The 25,196-nt window shown below is 47.7% G+C and overlaps 1 protein-coding gene across 2 annotated transcripts in view; it reads right to left on the bottom strand.

The window, feature by feature from the left end:
- The window catches only part of GABBR2 (gamma-aminobutyric acid type B receptor subunit 2), a 3,493,747-nt gene that overhangs the window by 1,265,685 nt on the left and 2,202,866 nt on the right, over positions 1-25,196 (bottom strand). For both annotated transcript variants that reach the window (XM_069219613.1, XM_069219614.1), the window contains exon 11: positions 15,438-15,570. In XM_069219613.1, coding sequence (XP_069075714.1) covers positions 15,438-15,570 — 133 coding nt within the window. The remainder of the gene's footprint in view (positions 1-15,437; positions 15,571-25,196) is intronic.

The raw sequence follows: 25,196 nt of genomic DNA, 5'->3' as shown, positions 1-25,196 counted from the left end.
CAGTCCCCCACCAGAAGATGCCCTCACTGATGACAGCAACTCAGGAGCTCTGCATCTGGATGAAATCCCTGGCACATCTGGGACCACGGGTCAGTCGGCTACCCCATCCCACACCCAGTCCACCACAGCCCCCCCTCTGAATCTAACACCACAGCAGCCAGACAACGGCCCCACACCTCTGTCCCCAGGACACATCAATCAGTAGTGAGCCCACCTGTACAGAGACCTGAGTCTGTACCACACAGGCAGGACAATGAGGGTCCTGGTGTCAGTGGGAGGGGGGAACACCGTTCAGGGGACAAAGGCACAAGGGGCCATGGATACTCGGAGGACAGCTGTGTGCCAGAGGGAGGACAGGCCCCGGAAACAGACTGCCCAGGAGGCACTTACAAATGTCCTGGGGGCATACCAACAATCCCAGGACAGGATGGGTCAGGTGATCACCATCATGCTGGAGAACCACTGGCTGCAGGGAGTATACCACCAGGAGGTCATGCAGCAGTTGCAGGGCATAAATGTCAACATGGCCTCCATTGTAGGGGTGCTGGGTAACATGGCCAAAACCATGCAGGAGGACAGAGCACACCAGCGGGCCACTTCCACTAGCCACTTCACCCAGCAGCCCTCCACATCTTCAACAGCCAGTGGACAGGAGGCCCTGCCACAGGACCTACAGGTCACCAGCACCCCTCCACCTGCAGAACGTGTACCACCCCGCAAACGTTCCCTGTGACCCAGACAGACACCAGAAACAGTTGCCAAGGCCGCAGCCAGGAAATTTGAAAATCCTGAATGTCCCCCTTGTGTTTCACTGTGTCACCTTCTTCACTTTGAACTCCCATTGCTCTCCTTCCTATGGCCCCTTTGACTCTGGACCTGTGCTACAAACAGGCTGGCCCACTACACTGGACTATTCGAAACCATCACGCCACTCCATTGCACTCTGCATAGTTTACCAAATTTTCAAAGAAACACCCTTGGACACAACTTGAGTAATAGTGCTTTATCTGAAGGAAATGTACAATGTATTGTACTGTATGGAACTCGCTGATCCTGAGTAAATGTTCAGTGATATGTTGATCCATACTACTTATGTGTCTCAGCAGTCTGTACACATCACAGCATTACACTGTTGAAACCACACAAACATCTGCAGTAAGGGAAGGCATAGGTGACAGTCAGGCGGGATGCAAAGTTAGTGACTGACATTATGCTACAGCCACAAAGCACACAACTTAAAGGTGTAATATATAGTTCAACAGTCTTACCTGAGTGTCAGTGAAAGTACTGCAGTATCACTTGTGCCCTGTTTTCCACATCCTCCTCCTCTTCCTCCTCCTCACTGTATTCAGTTTCCACTGCTGCCACAGGTGCATTGTCACCTCCTCCTCCTGCAGATAGGGTACATGGCGTCTGAGGGCCAAACTATGCAACATGCAGCACACAATAACAGTCTTGCAGTCCTTCTCAGAGGAGTAGCATAGAGATCCACCTGTCAGATGGAGGCACCTGAACCTGGCCTTCAGGAGACTGAAGGTCCTTTCAACAATCCTCCTGGTATGCCATGAGCATCATTCTACCTATCCTCAGCCCCTGTTCTAGGATTCCTTACAGGGGTCAAGAGCCAGGACAGGTTTGGGTAGCCGGAGTCACCTGGAAGAAGTGAGGGACACACATTAGCCTTGCACAATGGCATGGGGTATGACTCCTGAACGCACACACTGACTTACATTGGGTGGGGACTCAGGCTCACCTATAAGCCACACTCTGTACCTCTGTAGTTGTGCCATCAGCTGTGGGACGCTGCTATTCCTCAGGACAAAGGCATCATGCACCGACCCGGGATACTTGGCAGTGACGTGGGAGATGTACTGGTCAGCAAGGCACACCATGTGGAATTTGAGTGAGTGAAAACTCTTCCTATTCCTACTTGTTCATTGGCCCTGGGGGGACTAAGGCAATATGGGTCACGTCAATGGGCCCAATCACATGTGGTATGTGTTCCATTGCATAGAATTCAGCCTTCACAGTGGGCAATTCACCCACCTGGAGGAATGTGATGTAGCTGCACATGTGTTTGAGCAAGGCAGATAAAACCCTTGCAAGCACAATAGAGAACTATGGCTGTGACATTCCCGCGGCCAAGCCCACTGTCACCTGGAAAGAGCCAGTTGCCACGAAATGGAGCACTGATAGTACCTGCACAAGAGGAGGTATTACTGTGGTGCAACAGATAGCAGGTAGCTGATCAGGCTCCATTTGTGTGCACAGCTCTGTGATTGTGGCACTGTCCAGACGATAGGTGAGTATGATGTGCCTGTCCTCCAGTGTAACCAAGCCCACAAGGGGTCTGTACACGGGTGCATGCCTCCTCCTCCTATTCCTCCGCAGTGGTTGGTACCTAAGGGACCCAAAATTAAGAAGGGAGTGACAACAGGAACTATGGACACACTACATCAGTGCACACAGAGCATGTTTGTATGTTGGACACTGGAATTGTCTAAGTGTGTACATTCAACAACAATGACACACTTTTAAATCTGTACATGGGTACTAGCAGTAGAAAATGGCAATCACCTGTTCTGTATGCAGGGACAGGTGGAAGTGACTCACTCCACCGGCATTAGGCATCATGGCGGGAGGCGCAATTCCTCATTGGTTAACATGGGCCTCTATGGAGTATAGGAACCAATGATGATAAACGCCGGCGGTAACGGTGTTCACAGCCGTGGCCGTGACTGCCATTTTCTTTCTGCTGCTTCACATGATTCCTGACTTTCCACAGGACCACGTCTCCACTGCGTGTGCTGCTGGGACCTGTGTCTGGAACCTGCCATGACTCGTGCAACAGGTGAAAGGTCCCCAGCCTTCACGTCAGAATAGTTGGAGAGGCTCATGGATGGGGTCCTTACCCATGTATGGGCAGTTGTATGGGCCTCCAGACCAACAGGTGAGTACACAATGGGTACATTGCATGCGACATGGCTGCATGGAGATGTATGTGTGCTGGTAGTGTGTAATTTGGGGGGTATAGCTGGTGGCAGTGTTTGTGCAGTGGTACGGGTCATGTGTGTGCTTGATGAAGGGCAAATACATTATGTGAGCCATTCCTTTGACAGGTTGGATTGCATGGTTAATGGTGTCCTTCTGTCTGTGTTTCCTCTGCAGGTCTGTGCCCATCAGAAGAATGGGTTGTGGCGTGCCATTGCCAATCGTGCGGACCCTGGGGGTCCATAGCCGGTGGACCACCCACTGCAGGAAACGGTGGGAGGACCTGAGATGCTGGGCCCAGAAGACCGCAGAGACCCAGCTGGGGACGGCCTCCCAACGAGGGAGGGGTGCCTGTCGGAATCTGACCCCCCTGTGGGCCCACATACTGGCGGTGGCCTACCCAGAGTTGAATGGGCTCGTTAGGGCATCACAGCAGCCGCAATGGGGTAAGTACGGTGTGTGTGACAACAATCTATGCTGCCTGGCTTGGGATTTTGGTGCAGGGTTTTAGTCAGTGGATGCCCCAATATGCCAGCTTAGACATTGCAGCGTGGTTCAGCTTAGGTATTTGGGGTGTAATGCATATTTTAGATGGCTAGGTAGCAGGCATTCCATGTCAGACAGGGCTTAGTCGGTTCCAATTGATGTGCAAATGGCAGTGTCTGTCTCTTACCTGCTGTGGTACCTAGCCAATGGTATGCCAGTGTGGTCCATACTGCCCATTCATAGTCCTTGTGTATGATGTTGATGTGTATGTCATCCGTTCCGTTGTTGCTGTGATTGACCCTGTGCTCCCTTTCTCCCCCCCCTCCTTTTGTCATCCTATCCATGTGTGCATTAGCATAATCTGGCGAAGGAGCAGGGGCACCAGTGAGTGAGGGAGCTGCAGCCCACGGGACCCAGGAGGCAGAGTCCACTAACGCCAAAGGAACCGGTGGGACTGAGAGCGAGGGGAGCACCACAGGGGGCGGTAGCTGATTAAACTGACTCTGATACCTCCTCCAATGGGAGCTGCTTGGTGGTGGAGGACCCCTCTGGGACCACCCCAGCTACATGTTCAACCACCACCCCGTACCAGCACCGCCCTCCCAGTAGCCCCCCACCGAGTTGCCCGTGCCTCCTCACCCAGGAGGGTGGGCATCTCCTTCACCCCAGGCACCTCAGGCCCTGCCCCAGTCAGCCCTGCTGCCCTAAGTGAGGAGGCTATTGACCTCCTGAGACCCAGCTCGGTAGGGCCGTCAACCATAGTGAATGCCATTCAGGGGCTGGCATCCCAGATGCAGCAATGCAATGCCTTCGTCGAGGGCATTCACTGTGGCTTGGCGGCCCTACAGAGATCGTTTCAGGCTCTGGCCCCCTCCTTGACGACAGCCAGTGTCCCTGTTTCTTCCATCCCCCCTCCAACTACCACTTCCCAGTCCCAGTCTCCTCACCCCAATCCCATCCCACGCACACATTCTGACAAGCATGCACACAAAACAACAGACAAGACAAAGGCAGCACACTTCAGCCCACAAACCCTCACACTGCCAACACACAGATGCACACACACCATCATCCACTGCCTCCACTGACTCCCCCTCTTCTCCTCCCTCACAGTCACATCCGCACTCACACCAGCATGCACTGCATCAACAGTCCCTGAACCTGCCACCTGCACAGCCTTCCCCACATTCACCACAACAGAAGACCCACGGACACGCACCCTACGCACCACATGCACAGTCACTACCACACCATCACCTCATGCAGCACAACCCTCACTTACAGACACCACCACAACATCCGTCCACATGTCCTGTTTCACCTCCCCACCATGTGTTCCCCCCTACAAAGACACGCAAACCCTCGCACTCAGACGCCCAACAGCCATCCACCTCACACATGCACCTGCACCTAAGTCCAGCACACCTCCTCCTCCTACAACCACTCCCTCTACCTCCACTCGCATCCATCCTCCCACAACCCGCTCCATTGGCCCCAAGAAGCTTTCCCTTTCCCGCCTTGACCTCCTCCCTCCTCCTCCCCCCTGTCCTGCCCGTAAGAGAAAGATCCCACCCCTCCAGCACTAAGTCTGACCCTGTTCCACCCCCAAAGACTTCAGCTGCCACTAAGGGCACATGAGTGTGACTCCGGTCCCCGCCCCAAGCCCACTCCTCCACCCCCAAAACAGAAGGGTAAAGTGCAGCCCTCTCCCATACCAAAAGCCAAACCCAAGGAGACCCCACCCAAAACCCAAGGAGCTCCCTCCCAAAAAGAAGCCCCCATGACCCCTCCGTCCCCCACCCCCTGAGGTGCCTACCTATTTCCAACATGATGCCCCTGCACAGTGGAGTCCCATGTTGTCAGGAGTTAAGTTGGGGCTTGGAGTTTGCCCTATGGGCATTACAGACTTTGAACTGGCCAATGGCCCTGCCGGTACATAGGTTTTTCTATTTTGATTGGATTTGGGCTCTTCATCCTACTGGGTTACAGTGGTTGAAACAGAGGTAGGTGTCCTGGCTTTCTTTACTCCTGGGTTCTGTTACTGTCGATTTACTCTGCAGATAGTGCTGGGTGTGTGTTTATGGTGTGTGTTGTGTGTGTCACTCTCTCCTCCCTTCCTCTCTTGTGTGCTAGGCGGCTGTACTCACTGTCATCCTCGTCGTGCACGTTGGTGCTCCAGGATGGCCATGGCGTGGTACAGCACCTGTAAGGCTTGCAGTTCAGGTCCCATGGTGGCCGATGACTCCTCTGTGTCCCTGGAGGTGAGTGTCTCCTTTTATATGATGTGTTTCTGTCAGGCTTTTGGTGGCGTTGCTTCGCCCCGGAAATCCTGGTGGTGTGCTATGTCATAATATGGTGGGCGGATCCTTGTCTTCCACCTGCCTGGAGATTGCTAGCGCCGTCTTCAGTGTTCGTACCGCACTGGCGGCTGGTGTGGTACACTGGCTGTCTATGGGAGGGATCACCGCCATGGTCATTATTTGGTGGTCATTACTGCTGGCCTGTCAACGGTACTACCGCCATCACCGGCGTGGCGGTCAGCTGACCGCCAAGATCATAATGAGGGCCTTAGTCCGGGTGGACTGCATTGTTGTTGGATTCGCTGAATTGGGCTACAAATTTAATTTCAGGAAAACAAAAATTGCTTTTCTAAATGTTCTATTTTTAGGATCCAGATGAGGGAAAGAGCCTGGTGCCTCACTTTCTAGAAAAATGTGCACAACTACAACCTTCCAATACCATCAAAACGCTACAGTAATAATTGGGCTTTTTCAACTTTGGTAGAACTCACATTCCAGAATATGCACAATGCATAACACCTCTATGACTTAATTTGTCCAGGTTTTTCAAGTAAACATTGGGCACTTGAAGATATATGCATTCTTACAGCATTACAACAAGACATGCTTGAAACTAAACATTTACATACATATGATAACAAAACTTGGTCATCAGAGTAATTCCTGGTGCAATCGGGTTCACCTATGTAACATTCAGTGAAGGTAATACCGTACCGATAACATACAAATCACATTTGTATCCAACGCTGAACGGTGTTTTGTACCCACAGAAAAAAATACTGACTGCTGCCCAGGTGGCTGTCATAAAGGAGAGATCGCTTGCCCAGGGGAAAGGCATCATTGTTGTTACCCCAATACCTGCCCTTGAGGCTGTCACCAAAGCTAGCGTACAAAACACAAAAGTAATACATCCACGTCGGATCTAATCTAATCGCTAACTGCCATTGATGTTAATGACATTTTTGATCCAAAACTACAGACACAAGAATTTCTCCAATATGAACTTGAATATCCAGTGCCCGCTGACCTCTTGCCTCTTGAACAATATTGAGCCATCATTTATACTGATGGTTCAGCACAATCAGCTGTAGGTACCAAACACCAAAACTCTGCCGCTTGTGCAGCCATTAGTAAGGTAATGAGGGATGGTAAATTCCTCCCTCAAAATACCTACAGGCAGACCCAATGGAACTGCACAGCACAATTTGCAGAGGTCAAGCTCTAATACTGTCACTGGAAGGCACGGATCCTGAACTTTCTACATTGACTGTATGTGATACGTACTACTGTGTCCAATCCTTTAATGAATACTTACACTATTGGTGCCATAAAGGCCCTCATTACAACTTTGGTGGATGGCAACCGCCGCCCGCCAAGTTGTAACAGTTGTGCGGCCGCCAATGCAGCCGCACTCCCGCGGAGGCCATTAGGACATCCCCGCTGGGCCGGCGGGCGGAAACCAAGTTTCTGCCCGCCAGCCCAGCGGGGATGACGGCCGCAACATGGAAGCCAGCTCAAAATGGAGGATGCAGTGTTGCAGCTGTACGACGGGTGCAGTTGCACCCATCGAGCTTTTCACTGTCTGCTATGCAAACAGTGAAGAGCTCCATGGGGCCGTTGTAGGGGGCCCTGCGACTCCCCTTTCCGCAAGACTTTTCATGGCGGTTCCTACCGCCATGAAAAGGCTGGTGGGAGGGAGACTCGTAATCCCCTGGGCAGCGCTGCCCTGGGGGATTACAACCGCTGGGACCAATGTGGCGGGAAACCGGCGGTGCGATCGCAGCGCTTCCACCGCAGTCGTAATCCCATGGGAAGCACCACCAGCCTGTTGACGGCGCTTCTGTCGTAACAACCCTGGTGGTCTTTGACCGCCAGGGTTGTAACGAGGGCCAAAGTCTTCTAATCGAGGATAGCAGATCTTAAAGACAAGCTACCAAAGGCTTATGTAGTTGAGACATTGGGTCACCAACGTGTTGGAATACACATTGCAGAAAATACCCAGGTTTATTAATCAGCCAAATCTGCAGTAGCTACTCTGTTGCTCCAATTACTCATTCTCATACGAGCCAGGATGATGAAACACTGGCTGCTGTGACCTAAAACATATCCTGCCAAATATTCCCACCACTTGACTGCCCAAAACATTGCATTTGCAATAATTTTAAGGTTGGGTGATTGTGTGATCCCAATCAAGACCAGAGATTACATTTCATCAAAGCAGTGAATGAGGGGGTTGCTTTGGCCCATGCCGGAGTGGCGGCTACCATTTCACTTTTGCAAAAACCTTACTGGTGGCCAGGTCTACATCAACAGACCAAACAGTATGTCCTTTGCTGTGATATATGTCAAAAAGTTAAAGTGTCCACCAACAAACGCCCACCACAGACACCTCTCTTAGTTTCCAACAAACCATTTCAATGTGTGTATCTGGCCATTGCCGTCCCTTGCAATCTGACTGTGCATACAAGTACATTTTAGTTGTTGTTCACTTATGTTCCAGATTCCTAGGGGTGTGACCACAACAATCAGCTGACGCTAAAGATTTGCAAGTCTTTATCGGGTCATAAGCTGTTGCAGCATTCCACTCAGACCAGGGCCCTGACTTTGCCTCCAGGCCATTGAGGGACACAATAGCAACGTTGCATTTTCAACTGCATTTCTCCTCTCTCTATCATCCCAAGTGAAAAACGTGATTGTGGTGTGGAAAAACTGAGACTTAAAGCAATCCTTAACAGCAAGAGTATTAGGTACAGGTCGCAGCTGGCTGCACCACTTGTGAGGAGTCCAGAGAGCACTAAATAATCTGCCCAGAATGTCTTTGTGGGACATACATCTTATGAAGTCCTGTTTGGGACACCTACGTATGTCCCAGATCTTGAAGGCTCTGGCGCCATGGTGGCAGAAGCACCCTTTGACATAAATTAACATGTCACACTCTTGCAGGAATTACAACAGTTCTGCGATGAAAACTTCTGCACATGTCTCCACCTTGGGAATGAGGGATTTCCCAACAAAATCCACCAGCTGGATTCCTAAAGTTGGGGATCTAGTGTGTGAAAAGATGCTGTAAAGAAGGAATATGGCCCAGCATATAAAGAACCTGTTTCAGTCCTGAGAATACCTGGTACCAGAACTGTCATCTTATGACCTCTGCCTAGCTCTGAAGAAAAATGCTTCATTTCAATTGACAATGTCAAGCTACACCATGTGGCTAGTCCTGCACAATAGACCACGAGGACTCCTGGGTAGTTCCCCTACCCCTATCACTGTCAAACAGGATGTGACTCTACAACAATTAAACAATGATGAAGAAACTTCCCAGAGATTTGGAAGGGTGAAAAATTATCTATTCCTGTCATCACATCATCAAAAATGAATGTTTAAAATTCTGAGTTATATTATTCAAATTCAATACAAACTGACAGAACCATTTACTACAAACCACCAAGGGCTACATCTGCCAGTTCTCTTTCACCTGCACCAGCTCCAGTTTTTGCATGCCCCACTTCTGGTTATTTTGCCAATATCACCAATTTTGTTTTCAAACTCTTCAGCATCATATGCAGCACCTGTATCAAAAGCATGTAAGCTCTACATGTGGCTAAAAATAACTATTTGATTTGTCCATGGTATTACCTGTGGATACTTTTAACTTTACTTCCCTTTCTGCTTTGTCTTGTCCTTGTCCAGAAACATTGTGAGATACAGAAGCCTGGATGACAAAGCTTGCATCTCACTTACTCTCTAGGCAGATATTATTGCCACTAACAAGGCTGTCTTGATGATGAGCAGCCGGAAGGGACAGTTGTGCAGTGTCCCGAAGGGAGCACACACAAGGTAGGTGAGAACTAAATTTAAGTCCCACTGAGGCATGACAAAGGGTGAAGGAGGAAACATATGTACAAGCCCTTTGAGAAATCTATGTACAATAGGTGATTTGAACAATGAAGGCTGATCAGGCAGCCACAGAAAAGCAGACAGAGCAGATAGATATCCATTGAGTGTGCCCAATGCAGAACCCTGCTGGATATGTGGCAGAAAGAGGATCAAGCTTTCTTTACAATAATCTACAAACCACATCCAATGGCAGATGTCTACCGTCTTGGTGGAGGGATGCCTGGCTGCCAGAATAACTTTACAGACTTCGGGAGGAAGGTCGAAGGCTGTCAACTGCCACCACTCAATCTCCACGCATGAAGGCGCAGAGTTGATAGGTTCGGTGGAGAACCCTCCCCTGCTTCTGCTACAAAAGTTCCTCCCGAAGAGGCAACCTGATTGGAGGATTGATACTCATTTTCAGAAGTTCGGGATTTCAGACTCTCCGTACCTAGTCCAGAGCCACAAGGATTACTTGGGCCCAGTATTTCCTGATCTTCTTGAAAACTCTTTTTCCTAATTATTACAGCTCTTGCTTTATTACATAGCATGAAGTTGCTTCAATAAAATATATTGAACCCTGTCCTACATTTCTCTGCCTGTCTTGCATGTATGAGACTGTGTGCCAATGAGAGAAAGCTGTAAGATCTGTTTTACCATGACTTCCCTGAGGAGTCTGAGTGTCGTGTGTTAGGCTGCCAGAAATCACCTTTACTTTTTCTAGGTTTGTGTGAGGCATTTCTAGCTAGCCAAAAGCATTTGGCAGACAGCTGCCAGATGGTGTGGGTTTGACTCGGTCTCAGACACATGGTGGTGCTGCCAACCCAAAACCAGCAGTCTCATCTCTCTGGTGAGAGTCCTATGACAATGCATTTATTGAAACAACCGCAATTTGGCATATAGAGAGCAAGCTGTGATAATTAGGCAAATGAAGAAAAGCAAGGTAATCAATATTCTGAACATAATAAAGATTATAAACAATCCAACTATGATGTTTGTGGTTCTAGATTTTCTAGAAGTTCTTACCTAATACTATGTGCTGAGAGCATAGCTGGTGTACCCTTCTGTCTAGCCTGATCTAAGGGATTAGCCCTAACCCCATACCGGGAAACAGTGTCAGGATTTATTCTGTAATGTAGCTGGCAATCCCAATAGGAGGCTAGTAGATCAGCGCCAGCCAAGCTGCATGTCACACAGTCGTGGGCAGAATTCACTCAGTCCCCTCTGGATCTGTGCACCACTTATTTACTAAACCATACTGTATTGGAAGTAAAGCTCCGATGCAATGCTGTGTCTAGATGTTAGAAGCTGTCTCCTAAACGCACAACACAACTAGTATATGGTTTACAGAATTCTCTAGCCTTGGATAGATAGTACTGGTTATGTGCTGTGCAAAGGCTAACTAAACAAGCAGCTTGTTCCTAATTTTCCTAGAATAAAAGCAAGCTGATACAAATATGTAAGAATCATATCTAAAAAGCAGCCTTTCCAAAATTAACATCTATCGGCATCCCAAGAAAGACCGCTCAGTCACAAAGCTAGCTAAACAGGCTCTCATTCAAGCAAAGTGCACAATAATTTCCCAATGGAAGTCGTAACTTCCTCGCACCCCAGTGGCCTTGTCCCTAGCCCTCTCACGTAGGATGGTGTAGAAAGCTCTGCACTGCACACAGAGAGGTCTCCACAAGAATTCCCTTGCAGTAAATGAAGACGCACTCTTGGATCACCTGACAATGACCCAGGCCAGGAACGCTCCCCCCAAGATTGCAGTGCCAATATTGCCTTTATCTCACGTGAATATTTCCCTCCGTAAGCAACCCACATTTTATATTCAAGTACCTACTAGCCAGGCAGCTTTGCACAGTACCCATCAATTTCTTTTCTGAATGGAACAGCGAAAATTCCTATGGAAGATAACATCTGAAAGGCTGCTCTATAATACCCTCTCTTTAAGTCCCCCCACTCCCGGCGGATCTGGATGAAACTCAAAATATCAAGAGTAAGTTCAACATGGTAAGTGTTGGCAAACAGTGTGCAGATCCGTAAAACTGCAACAAGGTTACTACCAAATGAATGTTTTTGAACCTCTTAACTGTGCTCTCTCTTGTTCGATCTGCATGAAATCTAGGATTTATGCAGTGGGCTTACCTTGCTAACAGCCTAGTATATTTCATTCAGGTTTATTAAACAGCACCAAAGTTATTAGTATATGGAAATGTGTTGCCTCCATTTTAATCCCGCCCCCTTCAATGGGTCTGCACAAAAGGTGCCATACCCACAGAAGACTATACACTATAAATGCCTATCAAAATTCATAGATTTTTAAATGATGCCACAGTTAATAACAAATTAACAATTCTGTTCATGAATCGCTTTGAATTTAAAAATAGCAAGGGTAAGGTAAACATAATATACTAACATTTTAGTCAAGTTCTGAAAAATCCTTTTCAACTGTTAAGATAGTTAGAACATGCTAATCCTTTCAAGCTCTCTGAACATATTTTCATAACCCTAATCTCTTAAAACTAGTGTACGGACTTACTTACACCAATCGAAGCAAAAGCCCTCCCACAAGTTAAGTTTTAGCTTCATGCAAAAGTTGGTAATTCTGTTCAGAGATTTCTTTCTGTCTCTCACAGCAAATATTGATATGCTTTCTTGGTCCTTGTTGGAAATTACCTTTTCTGCAAGGTCATCCCCAAACGTTTTGCCTTTCTTCTCCTATTTTTCTGACCCTCTTTTTGTTGGCTTTAGGACTCTGGGCACTTTAACACTGATAATTAGTGCTAATGTGTGCATGGGCTCTCCCTCCTAAAACTCTAAAACTTGGTATAATTGGCATACACCTGTTTGGCTTATTTAATTTACCTGTAAGTCACTCGTAAAGTAGTATTCTATATACCCAGGGCCTATAAAATAAATGCTACTAGTAGATTGAGCATCCTCAGAAGTAGCCTCTCAAACTTGTCTCAGGCCTGCCACTGCAGTGCTGCATGCCCAGTGTACTATCACATTGACATGGCAAGTCTAACTACTTGCCAAGGTCTAAACTCCCTTTTTACCACACCTAAGTCACCCCTAAGGTAGGTCTAGATTGCCCTATGGGCAGGGTGCTGTGTATGAGCAAGGTAGGACATATACTTTTATGTGTTAGATGTCCTAGCAGCGACAAACAGCTTATTTTCATTTTCACTACTTTGAGTGCTTCTCCTCTCACAGGTTTGCATTAGGAAGTCCCTTATTTATGTCTAAGTGGTAATTTCTGATCTGTGAGGGGTAGCATGGGCATGGTTGGTATGTTTGGAATGGCAGTGCGAAATCCTGCTTACTGTTGTAGGTGAATTTTACATTACTATTTTAGAAATACCACTTTTAGAACATGGGCATTTTTCTGTGTTAATAATTCTATTTCTTTGCAGCCTGACTCCAAACTGTGTTTGCAGCACAGTGATAGCTATACTTGGTGCATACTTTCCAGACAGCCATCACAAAGGAGGGGCTGAGTGTGACACAAGAGACATCTGCAGACTGATAGTCATCCTCGGCTGGGGAGAGGGAGGGTCATTCACACCTTACATGTCAATAGGCTGTGTTCTGCTCTCGCACATTAGGCTGATTACCCCCTATTGATGTCTGGAGACAGGGCTGGGTTAAAAGGTGGTTGCGATTCACTTGAAAGGGTTCATTTGAAGTCACTTCCTAAAGAAAGACATTTTTGAAAATAAGTACAGGAGCTTTGACCCCATGATTTTTAAAGCACTTTGGAACTTGGACTGAACCTCTGCCAGAAGGACTGCTGTGCTGCAAAAGGACTTATCTGGACAGCTCTTCTGTTGTTGCCCTGCTAATTGCTGCTGCCGGGTGGCATAAAGGACTTACTGGATTGCTTTTCTGATTGTTACCCTACTACCAGTCTGCTTATTGACTGTGGGTCACCAGATCCTGTTGGACTGCCAGGAGAAACTGCCATTGTTGCCCGCCTGCTTTGCCCCAACTGCAAGTGTTCTCCAGGGGGCTGACTAACCCATGCTCCCTCAGAGCCCCCACCGTAGCTGGACTGACATGGGGCCTTGAGGCTGACCACCCTTACTTTCTTCCTCCACACGCCATGAGTGCTTCACTTTTCCCCCCTTGCCTCACTGGCATGTGCTCAGTGCTCTGCGGAGCCTTCAGTGTGGGCCGAGCACTCTCGCTCCCTCTCAGACTGCCAAGGTGCATTTGTGCGAGATGGCACCCAGGACCTTTCAGCATAGCGCGTGAGAGCACTTCTACTGGCGTCTACAGAGTGCATGGTGAGTGCTCTAAATTCCCTTAGGACAGCAGGGGCTGTGTGCTACCAGTCTGGCCCTCAGCGAGGGGCATAAAACGTACAACCCGGGGAGAGGAGTGCTGTGATGGGGCACCCCCTATCAAGAAGCATCATCACCGGCTGTGAGAGCCCCCCCTAGCAAGGCCTACTCTGCTGTGAGTGATGCAGACAGTAAAGCCTGCATACCAGAGGACCAGACAATCAAGGCGCACTGCGCCTAGCCCAAGGGCATTCCTGAGGAGCTGAGAGTTCCCTGAGGCTGGGCCCATCCTCATTCAGTGTTCGGTGGTGAATGGGGAACCCAGGGTAGTGGTGCAACCGTCCAGCAAAACCGTAGAGGGCAGCCTGGTTATCCCTTTGCCAAACCCAGAGGGAAGCGGTCCTGGACTGTTAGCAGCTGTGCCACATACACGAGGGCAGCTGCAGGGACAGATAGACAGTGGGTGCATTGGTACTGCCCATCCATAGTAGGAGGCAAAACCTCTGGAGTGTCGCCCCACCCCAAGTACAGCACATTGATTGCCGCAGGACACTACCAGCAAGGGGGAATTGAAAATCCCTATAAAAAGTCTAATAGGAGCCTCGGTGGCCAAGCCCTATGGTAACAGACTGTTTTCACCTTACTTTGACCCTGAGATCATTGGTGCGATGGGAGCATCACAAGTAAGATTAACCCTCATATAATTAAACCAGAAGTGTTCTTGGCAAAGGAGTTGCCTTGTACACGAGGGCCTCCAACTTGTTACCTTGTTTTTCACAACAACTAAGATGGATCTGTAATCATTTGGGGGTACATGTGAGGGCAACTGTAATGAAAACAAGCACCCCTTCGGAGCTGGCATAATGTGCCAAGTATTTGTGATGTATGGTGTTGCATGTGTTTTCTGCTATAATCTACCGCTTCGCTTCATGCCCTGGTTTTGTGATTTGTGGCAATTTTATTCTTGCCTAATCAAAATAATGAGTACAGACTTAGGGTTTGCTCAGTGCGCACAGCATTAATGAATAATGTCATTTTGGCCTATAATTTATGCACAAGATTCAATATGTGTACATATATTTATAGAATATTGTGTGGAGTCTCTTTTGTGGTGTATTTATTGTGTCACTGGTGTGGGTGTGTTGTGCAAACACTTTATACATGACCTTTGGAGATAAGCGTGACTGCTGTATACCAAACTGCTGGGGGTGAGCACAGGTTATCTTGGGTGTGTAACTTTCTTGCCCTGACTAGAGTGGTGGGTTCTGCCTGGCTTGAGTAAATACCCCAGCCAAACCGGAAAAACACATTTCTACCAGCTCCTCTTTATTTTCATGCCCCTTGATAAATCTGCAGATTCTTCAAGAGGTTCCAAAGTTGTTATCAAAATAAAAACCATCACTTCAATAGAAACTCCGACCTAGCTATAACTACACACTGACTATGGTATTGTGTAATACTCACATTGGCAGTAACAAGTAGTAAAATGACTTACGGTGCACAGATTTTCAAAGGTCTTGTCTGAGACAAAGGATCCATCAAGGCCAAAAAGAAAGATGGATGCGTAGGACAGCATTCCTCCAAGAATAATAAGGTTGTTCATGTAAGGACTGGACATCTTTATCAGCCTAATGACAGAAACAGATGAATCGTTCATTTAACAAGACAAGACCATTCTTCAGCTGCTCTAATCATAAGCAACAGTTGCATCCACGGTAATTAATGATTAAGACACATGAACAGCCGCACTTACACATTTCTGATTTCAACTCTGCAATACCTTGCTTATTTAGAAACTGGATGGTACGTAAGGCTGATGAGTTACTGCGCAGTTTCATAGAAGGAAGCATTCACTGAATTTCTTTCTGCCAACCAAGAATGTAAGCAGCAGAATGTACTAGTCCTGCATTCTACAGCCGGACAATGAAACAAAAGGAGGGCAGGCAGTAGGTGTTTGCATACACACAATATATGTATATAAATAGCCAAGGTGGGAAGGTACCACAAATTAGGTTCTGTGCCAGCAGATCTGAAAGGCCCAGTTCCACCGTGATCTATTCGCAACTTAAAACTCAGCGGCGCTATGTCCCTTAATTGTTCAATTAAATGACAGTATATAAGTTAAGCAATTAAACCATTTCATCAGACTACATACAAATGGTGATCTATTGGCGAAATATGAAGCAACACCTGAAAAAACAACTTTCCAAGATGCTTTATGAAATGTGTTACGTGCATTTGTGAAGCACGCAATTCAGCCTTTAGTGTATCCTGGCATAAATCTGAAACTCAGTTACCTTACTTTTTAAGAGGTTTCAGATCATAAGAAACACATTTACTTGATGTGAGAATTGATTTGTAGTATATGGTATGGGTGAGCAACCTTAATGTGTAATACATTTGCAAAACTGTCTTGAGTCTAGTCAGGCTCCTTTGTAAAACCTGTAGCTCAACCATTGGTAGCTGCGGCTTTGAGCAGCAAGGCTTAAACAAAGGAGCTAGGGTTAAACAAAGGAGCTAGGGTTAAGCTTTTAGAAGCAGCAAACAACAAAATAAGAAAATCACACAACAAGAAATTAATCAGACACCAATTTATAGAAATAGATTATATTTTTAGGATTTTTTAGATGCCAAGATTATTACGACTCTGTCGTCCCATCTCTAGGGGGCGCTGTAAGGAGACTGTCAGAAGCCTGGGAATCACCTTAAACACTTATCTAGAGTCCCTTGCTGACTCCTGTTTGTTTCTCTTTTCACCATGGTATACTTTTGTCGTATTACATTTGCTTCCTGGGACTGCAACTCCCATAATGCACAGCCTGGTAGTCAGGAAAGCCTGGATTCTGTTTCCCATTGTTTTCTATGGGAGAAGTCCAGTTGCTCCTTTTCACCGGATCCTCTCCTCCAGGACTTGCAAGTGTCTGAAACTACACACACCTGAGACCTCTCCTGTGCAGCCCAGCTTGGAACTGCTTATAAGCAGCCATTTCCTCAAGATCCCCGTCGTGCATTGGAGTTCGATTCCTTTGTGTTACAGACCCCTTATTGGATGGGGTTCCAGTTTTGTTCCTGTTCTGTTTCAGCTTGATCCTGTTTCCTGTTTCTCTGCCCTGCTCCTGATTGTTTCAGCCAGAGTCTGCTCCCTATCTCTTAGCCTTGTACCTGTTTGTTTCTTCCAGAGCCTGCTCCCAGTTTCTCTGTCCTGCTCCTGCCTTGTTTCTGCCTGAACCTGCTCCTTGTTTCCAAGTCCTGTTTACTGCTTATTCCTACTCACTGTATTCCAGCCCTGTCCTTGCCTGTTCCAGCCAGAGCCTGCTCTGTTTCCCAGTCTTGTCTCTGTTTGTTCCAGCTAGAAGTTTGCGCCCTGTTTTCCAGTCCTAGTCCTGCCTTTGCTTCAGCCTGAGCCTGTTCCCAGTTCCTGCCTCTGTCTCTTAGCTTGTCCCTTCTGTTTCTGTTTCCTCTCAGTATTTGTGTCTGGAAAGTGTTCTATCAGTCTTCACTAGTGTATAAGTGTCCTCCTTTGTACTGGGATTGGCTCCTGGTTTCCAGGAGACAATTCCAGCCCCCCTCCTTGTCTAGTGTTATACGTTGTCTTTCATGCCTAATAGTGACAGTGTGCTCTTGCTGTTGTTCCAGGAATCGCCAGTGTGTTTCCAGCTGGACCCACAAGAGCTTGTTGTGTGTATGTAAGTACTATCCTTGTTTGTGCTCTAGGATCCAGAGACAGAATCACTTCTGCTGCTTCCTTTCTATGGGTCTGGCAGGGTGACTATCTAAGAGCAAACTGCACAGAGGCATTGACTTTCCCTGTCCCTGTGGGAGGTTCTGCGCCCTCCTCTGTGTACATCCCCAGCATGTTTGTCCATTAGTAATCCGTTTCCTATTTGTTCACACAAGGGTTGCTCTGTTTTTACTTTCCTGTTTCCTGTGCCTGTCTATAGATGACCTTTCCATGTATGTCTTCAGCTGCTCTTCTGCCCCAGCACACTACCTCTTTAGGACATTCAGTGACCTCAAGGGGTGTCCTGATCAGACCCACCTGAAACCGGGACAAAGATGAGCAAAATCCAACAGATACAGATTTTAAGTAAAACGTAAATCTCAGCTTTTGAGTCCAAAGCGCAAACAAACAATGGCATCCGTAAAATTCAGAAACTTTTTAAAAGTTTGAAAGAGTTGTGTACGGCTACTCTGGCCTGAGTGAGGTGACCAATTCTGGCAAGGAGAATGACATGGAGGCCACTAAGTAGTATTTAGACAGTTACCTTATCACCAAAGCAGTCTCAAGTCCATTTCCACACTTTACATCAAGACAGGCAAAGACTTCAATAGAGAATTCCTGATGCTGGGGAGGCAGCAGCATGTGGAGAATGCTCTGGGTGCTGTGCGGTTAACCTTGTGGTTATTCCTCAGTCCACGGGTAAAGTGGGGCAACTTTGGCCACAGGAGTCAGTGTCAGTCCTTAATTTGTAAAAAAAAAAAATTAAGTGCCATGGCCCTCATTGTAGGAAAGTACCATCTTGCCTGGAATGTTACCCCCATTTTCACTGTATGTATGTTTGTTTTTGCCCTTGTGTCACTGGGATCCTGCTAGGCAGGACCCCAGTGCTCATAGTGTATGCCCTGCATGTGTTCCCTGTGTGGTGCCTAACTGTATCACTGAGGCTCTGCTAACCAGAACCTCAGTGGTTATGCTCTCTCTGCTTTCCAAATTTGTCACTGCAGGCTAGTGACTAAATTTACCAATTCTCATTGGCACACTGGTACACCCATATAATTCCCTTGTATATGGTACTTAGGTACCCAGGGTACTGGGGTTCCAGGAGATCCCTATGGGCTGCAGCATTTTTTTTGCCACCCACAGGGAGCTCAGACAATTCTTACACAGGCCTGCCACTGCAGCCTGAGTGAAATAACGTCCACGTTATTTCACAGTCATTTTTCACTGCACATAGGTAACTTATAAGTCACCTATATGTCTAACCCTCACTTGGTGAAGGTTGGGTGCCAAGTTACTTAGTGTGTGGGCACCCTGGCACTAGCCAAGGTGCCCCCACATCGTTCAGGGCAAATTCCCCGAACTTTGTGAGTGCTGGGACACCATTTCACGCGTGCACTATACATAGGTCACTACCTATGTATAGCATCACAATGGTAACTCCGAACATGGCCATGTAACATGTCTAAGACAATTCCATGATCCCCCGAGTCTATAGCACAGAACCCGGGTACTGCCAAACTGCCTTTCCGGGGTTTCCACTGCAGCTGCTGCCAACACCTCAGACAGGATTCTGCCCTCCTGTGGTCTCGGCAGCCCCGGCCCAGGAAGGCAGAACAAAGGATTTCCTCTGAGAGAGGGTGTTACACCCTCTCTCTTTGGAGGGCTGGGGAGGAGTAGCCTGCCCCAGCCTCTGGAAATGCTTTGATGGGCACAGATGGTGCCCATCTCTGCATAAGCCAGTCTACACCGGTTCAGGGATCCCCCAGCCCTGCTCTGGCGCGGAACTGGACAAAGGAAAGGGGAGTGACCACTCCCCTGACCAGTACCTCCCAGGGGAGGTGCCCAGAGCTCCTCCAGTGTGTCCCAGACCTCTGCCATCTTGGAGTCAGAGGTGTTGGGGGCACACTGGACTGCTCCGAGTGGCCAGTGCCAGCAGGTAATGTCGGAGACCCCCTCTGATAGGCTCTTACCTCTCTTGGTAGCCAATCCTCCTTTCTTGGTAGCCAAACCTCCTTTTCTGGCTATTTAGGGTCTCTCTCTGGGGTATTCTTCAGATAACGAATGCAAGAGTTCACCAGAGTTCCTCTGCACTTCCCTCTTCAACTTCTGCCAAGGATCGACCGTTGACTGCTCCAGGACGCCTGCAAAACTACAACAAAGTAGCAAGACGACTACCAGCAACATTGTAGCACCTAATCCTGCCGGCTTTCTCGACTGCTTCCTGGTGGTGCATGCTCTGAGGGCTGTCTGCCTTCACCCTGCACTGGAAATCCCAAGAAATCTCCCGTGGGTTGACAGTCTTCCCCCTGCTAATGCAGGCACCAAACATCTGCATCACCAGTCCTCTGGGTCCCCTCTCATCCCGACGAGCGTGGTCCCTGGAACACAGGAGCTGGATCCAAGTGACCCCCATGGTCCAGTAGTCCTTCAGTCCACGTTTGGTGGAGGTAAGTCCTTGCCTCCCCCACACCAGACAGCAAACCTGTGTACTGCGTGATTTGCAGCTGCTCCGGCTTCTGTGCACTTCTCCAAGGGTTCCTTTGTGCACAGCCTAGCCTGGGTCCCCAACACTCCGTCCTGCAGGGCTCAACCCTCTGAGTTGGACTCCAACGTCGTGGGACCCTCCTTTGTGACTCTGAGTCGACCGCAGTTCTCAGATCTTCCAAGTGCCTACTCCAGTACTTCTGCGGGTGCTGCCTGCTTCTGTGGGCGCTCTCTGAGTTGCTGAGCGCCCCCTCTGTCTCCTCCCCCAAGGGGCGACATCCTGGTCCCCAGCAGCACCCAAAAACCTCTACAGCTAGCAAGGCTTGTTTGCGGTATTTTGCGTGGAAACACTTCTGCAACATCCAGCATGCCGTGGGACATCTTTTATCCAAAGGAGAAGTTCCTAGCCCTTTTCGTTGTTGCAGAATCTTCGGCTTCTTCCACCCGGCGGCAGCCTCTTTGCACCTTCATCCGGGGTTTCCTGGGCTCATGCCCCCCGTGGACACTATCGCGACTCTTGGACTTGGTCCCCTTGCCTTGCAGGTCCTCAGATCCAGGAATCCGTCTTCAGTGCATTGCAGGTGTTTGTGGTTCTTGCAGAATCCCCCTATCACGACTATTGTGTCCTTTTGGAGTAGTAGGGGAACTTTACTCCTACTTTTCAGGGTCTTGGGGTGGGGTATCTTGGACACTCGGACTGTTTTCTTACAGTCCCAGTGACCCTCTACAAGCTCCCATAGGTCTGGGGTCCATTCGTGATTTGCATTCCACGTTTGGAGTATATGGTTTATGTTGCCCCTAGACCTATGTTCACCTATTGCATCCTATTGTATTTCTACACTGTTTGCATTACTTTTCTTACTATTACTTACCTGTTTTGGGTTTGTGTACATATAACTTGTGTATATTACTTAACTTCTAACTGAGGGTACTCACTGAGATACCTGTGGCATATTGTCATAAAAATAAAGTACCTTTATTTTTAGTAACTCTGTGTATTGTGTTTTCTTATGATATTGTGCATATGGCACCAGTGGTGTAGTAGGAGCTTTGCATGTCTCCTAGTTCAGCCTAAGCTGCTTTGCCAAAGCTACCTTCTATCAGCCTAAGCTGCTAGAAACACCTCTATTCTACTAATAAGGGATAACTGGACCTAGCACAGGGTGTAAGTACCACAAGGTACCCACTATAAGCCAGGCCAGCCTCCTACACTCATGAGGAGGCTGTTGCAGCTTGCACTACCCAATGCTACTGCTGGCACTGCCAATGATAGTACCTACATAACAACTAACCAGCACTTTAGTTATTGAAGATTGTTCTCTTAGGTCAAGAGCAGCGACCAGCAGTGATTCGTAGAATGTGGCTACTGACTTGCCAGAATGGGCTTCTATAGCTTTCATGACCCTGGTTCTGGTTCCAGGGGGGTCAGCCAACTGACTCTTGGAGTCACTTCTTTGGTCTGGGGCTTGGGAGTGACATTTCTATGAGCCTAGAGCCACAGGCACAGTCCTCTCTTTGTTAGCCCAAAATGCGGCAGGTGCAGTCCAGCAGTCAGTGGAGCCTCACATGCCAGGTTAATAGGTTAGCTGGACAGTCCTTCTTTGGTCCTTTCTCTAGTCCCATTGTGGTCTGGGGTTATGGGTGCCAGGAGTGCTATATATATATGCCCAGAAAGTGCCCTGGTGGATGATTTGGTCAACAGAAAATGGAAAACCAGGATTCCTCCAGCCTTTGGCGACTTCTGGCTATGTGTGGCATCTAGCAATCCCACAGTGAGCTATTCTGCGCACTCTCAAGATTTCTGACCCCTTTCTTGGATGGGTGGAGCTTGGTATCCCACCTTAGAGGTGTGGTTACATTTGGGCTACACAGCCATGGGAAAACCATTTTGGACACTGGTTTACCCTCTACTCTTCCCGTCACCAGCCTGACTACCTGAACAATGCTACAACCCTTCAGGGGTGTGACTGCCATTTACCCACCAAAGGCAGCTTTGACTTTCAAGATCACCTTCTGGGCCAACAACCTGAGTGGCTTCTAGTAAGGGGGAGGTAACACCTCTCCCGGTAGCAGGCTTCTATTGTTCCTAACCCTGGAAGTCGTTCGCACAACTCCCCAGGAGGGCAGAAGACTGTCTGATGGGCAGCAACCATGTGGGGCCACTGGACAAACTGGGCAAAAGAGTGGCAAGTTTCTAAAAGTTGTCCTTCCTCAAAAGTGACATTATATTCAACTTAGGCATCCAGGCAGGTTTAATGCCATGGTTAATTTGATACCTTGAAGTATCCATTTTAGTTGTCCCATTCAGAAGTTAGTTGGACTGAGAGGTCGGCTGGTAACTCAGTATTTGTCATTTTGCTGTGGAAACGTTAGTAGCCCTATTGGCAATTTGATAGTTTTGCTGTAATGACATATTTAAAGTATATGTCCTACTTAATAATATACAGCTCCTTGCCTAAGGGATACTTAACAGAAGACATGACTTTGCCATTGGTTTAAATGCCAAAGTCGAATTAACAGTTTAAAACTGCTCTTCCAGGCTGATCTCAGACTGGGAGCCATTTTGTACTTTGTCACGCACAGGGTGGCACAACTAGTGTTGCAGCCCAGCGGGGTGCACTGGGCCTGAATTAGATCTTGGTGGACGGGGTTCTCATCATCTGAGCGGAAGAACCTGGAGAGGGCATCTGCACTGACATGTTCAGTCCCAGGTCTTTGTTCCACTGTGAAGTGCATAGCCTGTAGGGAAAGGATCACCTCAATAGTTGAGGGTTCTCTCCCATTTACACAAGCCAGCTGAGTCCTAGACAGGTAGGGTCTTAGCTTCTTCAGTGACCAAATCACTGCAAAGGACCCTTCTTAATGGTACTCAAATGCTGGGGGAGGAGTCGCCAGCTGATAAAGGCAAGTGTTGATCCTGACCCTGGTCATTCAGTTGTGACAGTTCTGCCCCAATCCAATGTTCTGAAGTATCAGTTTGGACAACAAACTCTTTGATAAAATCCGGTTTCTTTAAGACAGGTGCTGAGCACAAAGATTTATTTAGGGTGTCAAAGGCCTTTTGATACTGGTCAGTCCAGATGACTTTTCTGAGCTTCCTGAGCTATTTCTTGGAGGTTAGTTATGTCAAAGGGTCTACTATGGTACCATAACCTTTGATAAATAAGTGATACCAAGTCAGGCCAAGGAAGGCTCTGGCTTGAGTCTGTGTCTTAGGAGCTTACTGGGCCAGAATGGTCTGGATTTTGTGCTGCAAAGGCTATATTTAGCCTTCACCTACTTGGCGGTTGATGTATACAACAGAATCTTGACCCATCTGGCACTTGCTTGACTTCATAGCCAGTCTTGCCTATTGTAGGCCTCAAAGCACTTACCTTAGGTGAATCATTTGACCATCCCAGGTGGAATTAAAACAGCAATGTCAATGAGATAAGCTGCACTTAAGACTTCCAAAGCTGAGAGCACTCTTCACCAACCTCTGGAAGGTAGCAAGTGCCTTTTTCAGCCAAAAGGGTATCACTTTGAATGGAAAGTGGAATTCAGGAGTTGACAAGGCAGACCTCTCCTTGGCTCCTGGTGTGATGGCTTTTTGACAATAATTTGAAGTCAGGTCAAATGTTCTCAGATATTTTGCAGCCATCAATTTGTCAATAAGCTCATCAGCTCTTGGTATGGGTGGACATCAGTCTTGGTGACTGCATTTAAGCCTCTGTTGTCCACACAAAATACATTTCTGTTTTACTTCCCTTGAGGTGTGAATTGGGCACCAGAACCACTAGGCCATCCCATGGACTACAAGAGAGCTCAATCCCCCTCAACTCTAGCATCTTGGCAACCTTAATGCTAGATTTGTCCTGGTCTAACATTTAGTAAATTTTACTTTTGACAGGAAAGCTGTCACCTTTGTCCATGTCGCATGTAGTTGCCAGACCTGGGCTCAATGAGAAAAGTCTAGTAAACTGACTGAGCAGGTCATAACAGTCTGATGTTATTCTATGAAACTGGAAGAGAGTACTGCTCCCTTCACTGAGCCATCTTTGACACTGGTGGGCAGGATGTCAGTGAGAGGTTCACTTTCTTCCTCTTCCCCTTCACCTGTCACAATGAGTATTGTAATATGTGCTCTATCATGTTGAAGCTTGAGCCTATTCACATGTATCACTCCGTGCTGATGTTTTAGGGATCCCTAGGGCCACCAGCTATGTGACTTCACCCTTATTTTCCAAAATAGGGTGAGGCTCAATGCACTTGTCTTGGAGGGCCCTAGGGGCCTAGGCTTTAAGACCAACACCAGTTGTCTAGGTTGATACTCTACCACAGAGAACGTCTGGTCATACCAGTGCTTGGCAAGCTCCATGCTGCCCTCCAAGTTTCTGCTTGCTTTCTATATGTACTAAGACATTCTGGAGTGAAAGTCCAAGATTTCTTAGAAGGTTTGGAAAGACCTCTCAATCACAAAACTCAAGGGACCTCTTACAGGGTGTCGAAAGAGTACTTAAAAGAAACTGAAACCTACTTCTTTTAGAGGAATCTGAATACAAACAACAAGCATGGTAGGAGAACATCCTGTCTCCTGAGTTTCTCAGGTGAACCCATAATCATGCCATTCATGGTTTAGTTGAATCTCTCTAGAAGACCATTTCCTTGGGGACGGTAAGGAGTAGTGAACTTATAAGTCACTCAACACTCATTCCACATGGCTTTCATACAGGCAGACATGAAATTAGTGCTTCTATCTGAAATGGCTTCCTTAGAGAACCCAACCCCGGTAAAGATGCCTTGAAGGGCTCTAGCTACTGCAGGAGCAGTAACTGTCCTAAAGGGAATAGCTACAGGTGGCATGGTTCATTACCACAAGCTGAAGCTATTGCCAGAAGCAATATCCTCACACAGGGTGCCCCACCACAAGAAGTGGTATAAGGGGAGTCTTAGCTTGCCATCTGTCTTACCACTGGCTTGACAGGTGACACAGGACCGACAAAACCCCTTCACCTTTTCTGACATTTGGAGCTATTAGAATTGATTGACCAGCCTTTCCTAGATTTTGCT

This window comes from Pleurodeles waltl, chromosome 2_2, assembly GCF_031143425.1.
Source record: "Pleurodeles waltl isolate 20211129_DDA chromosome 2_2, aPleWal1.hap1.20221129, whole genome shotgun sequence".
In the NCBI taxonomy this organism is placed as follows: domain Eukaryota; kingdom Metazoa; phylum Chordata; class Amphibia; order Caudata; family Salamandridae; genus Pleurodeles; species Pleurodeles waltl.
This window is presented reverse-complemented; position numbering and strand designations above follow the sequence as displayed.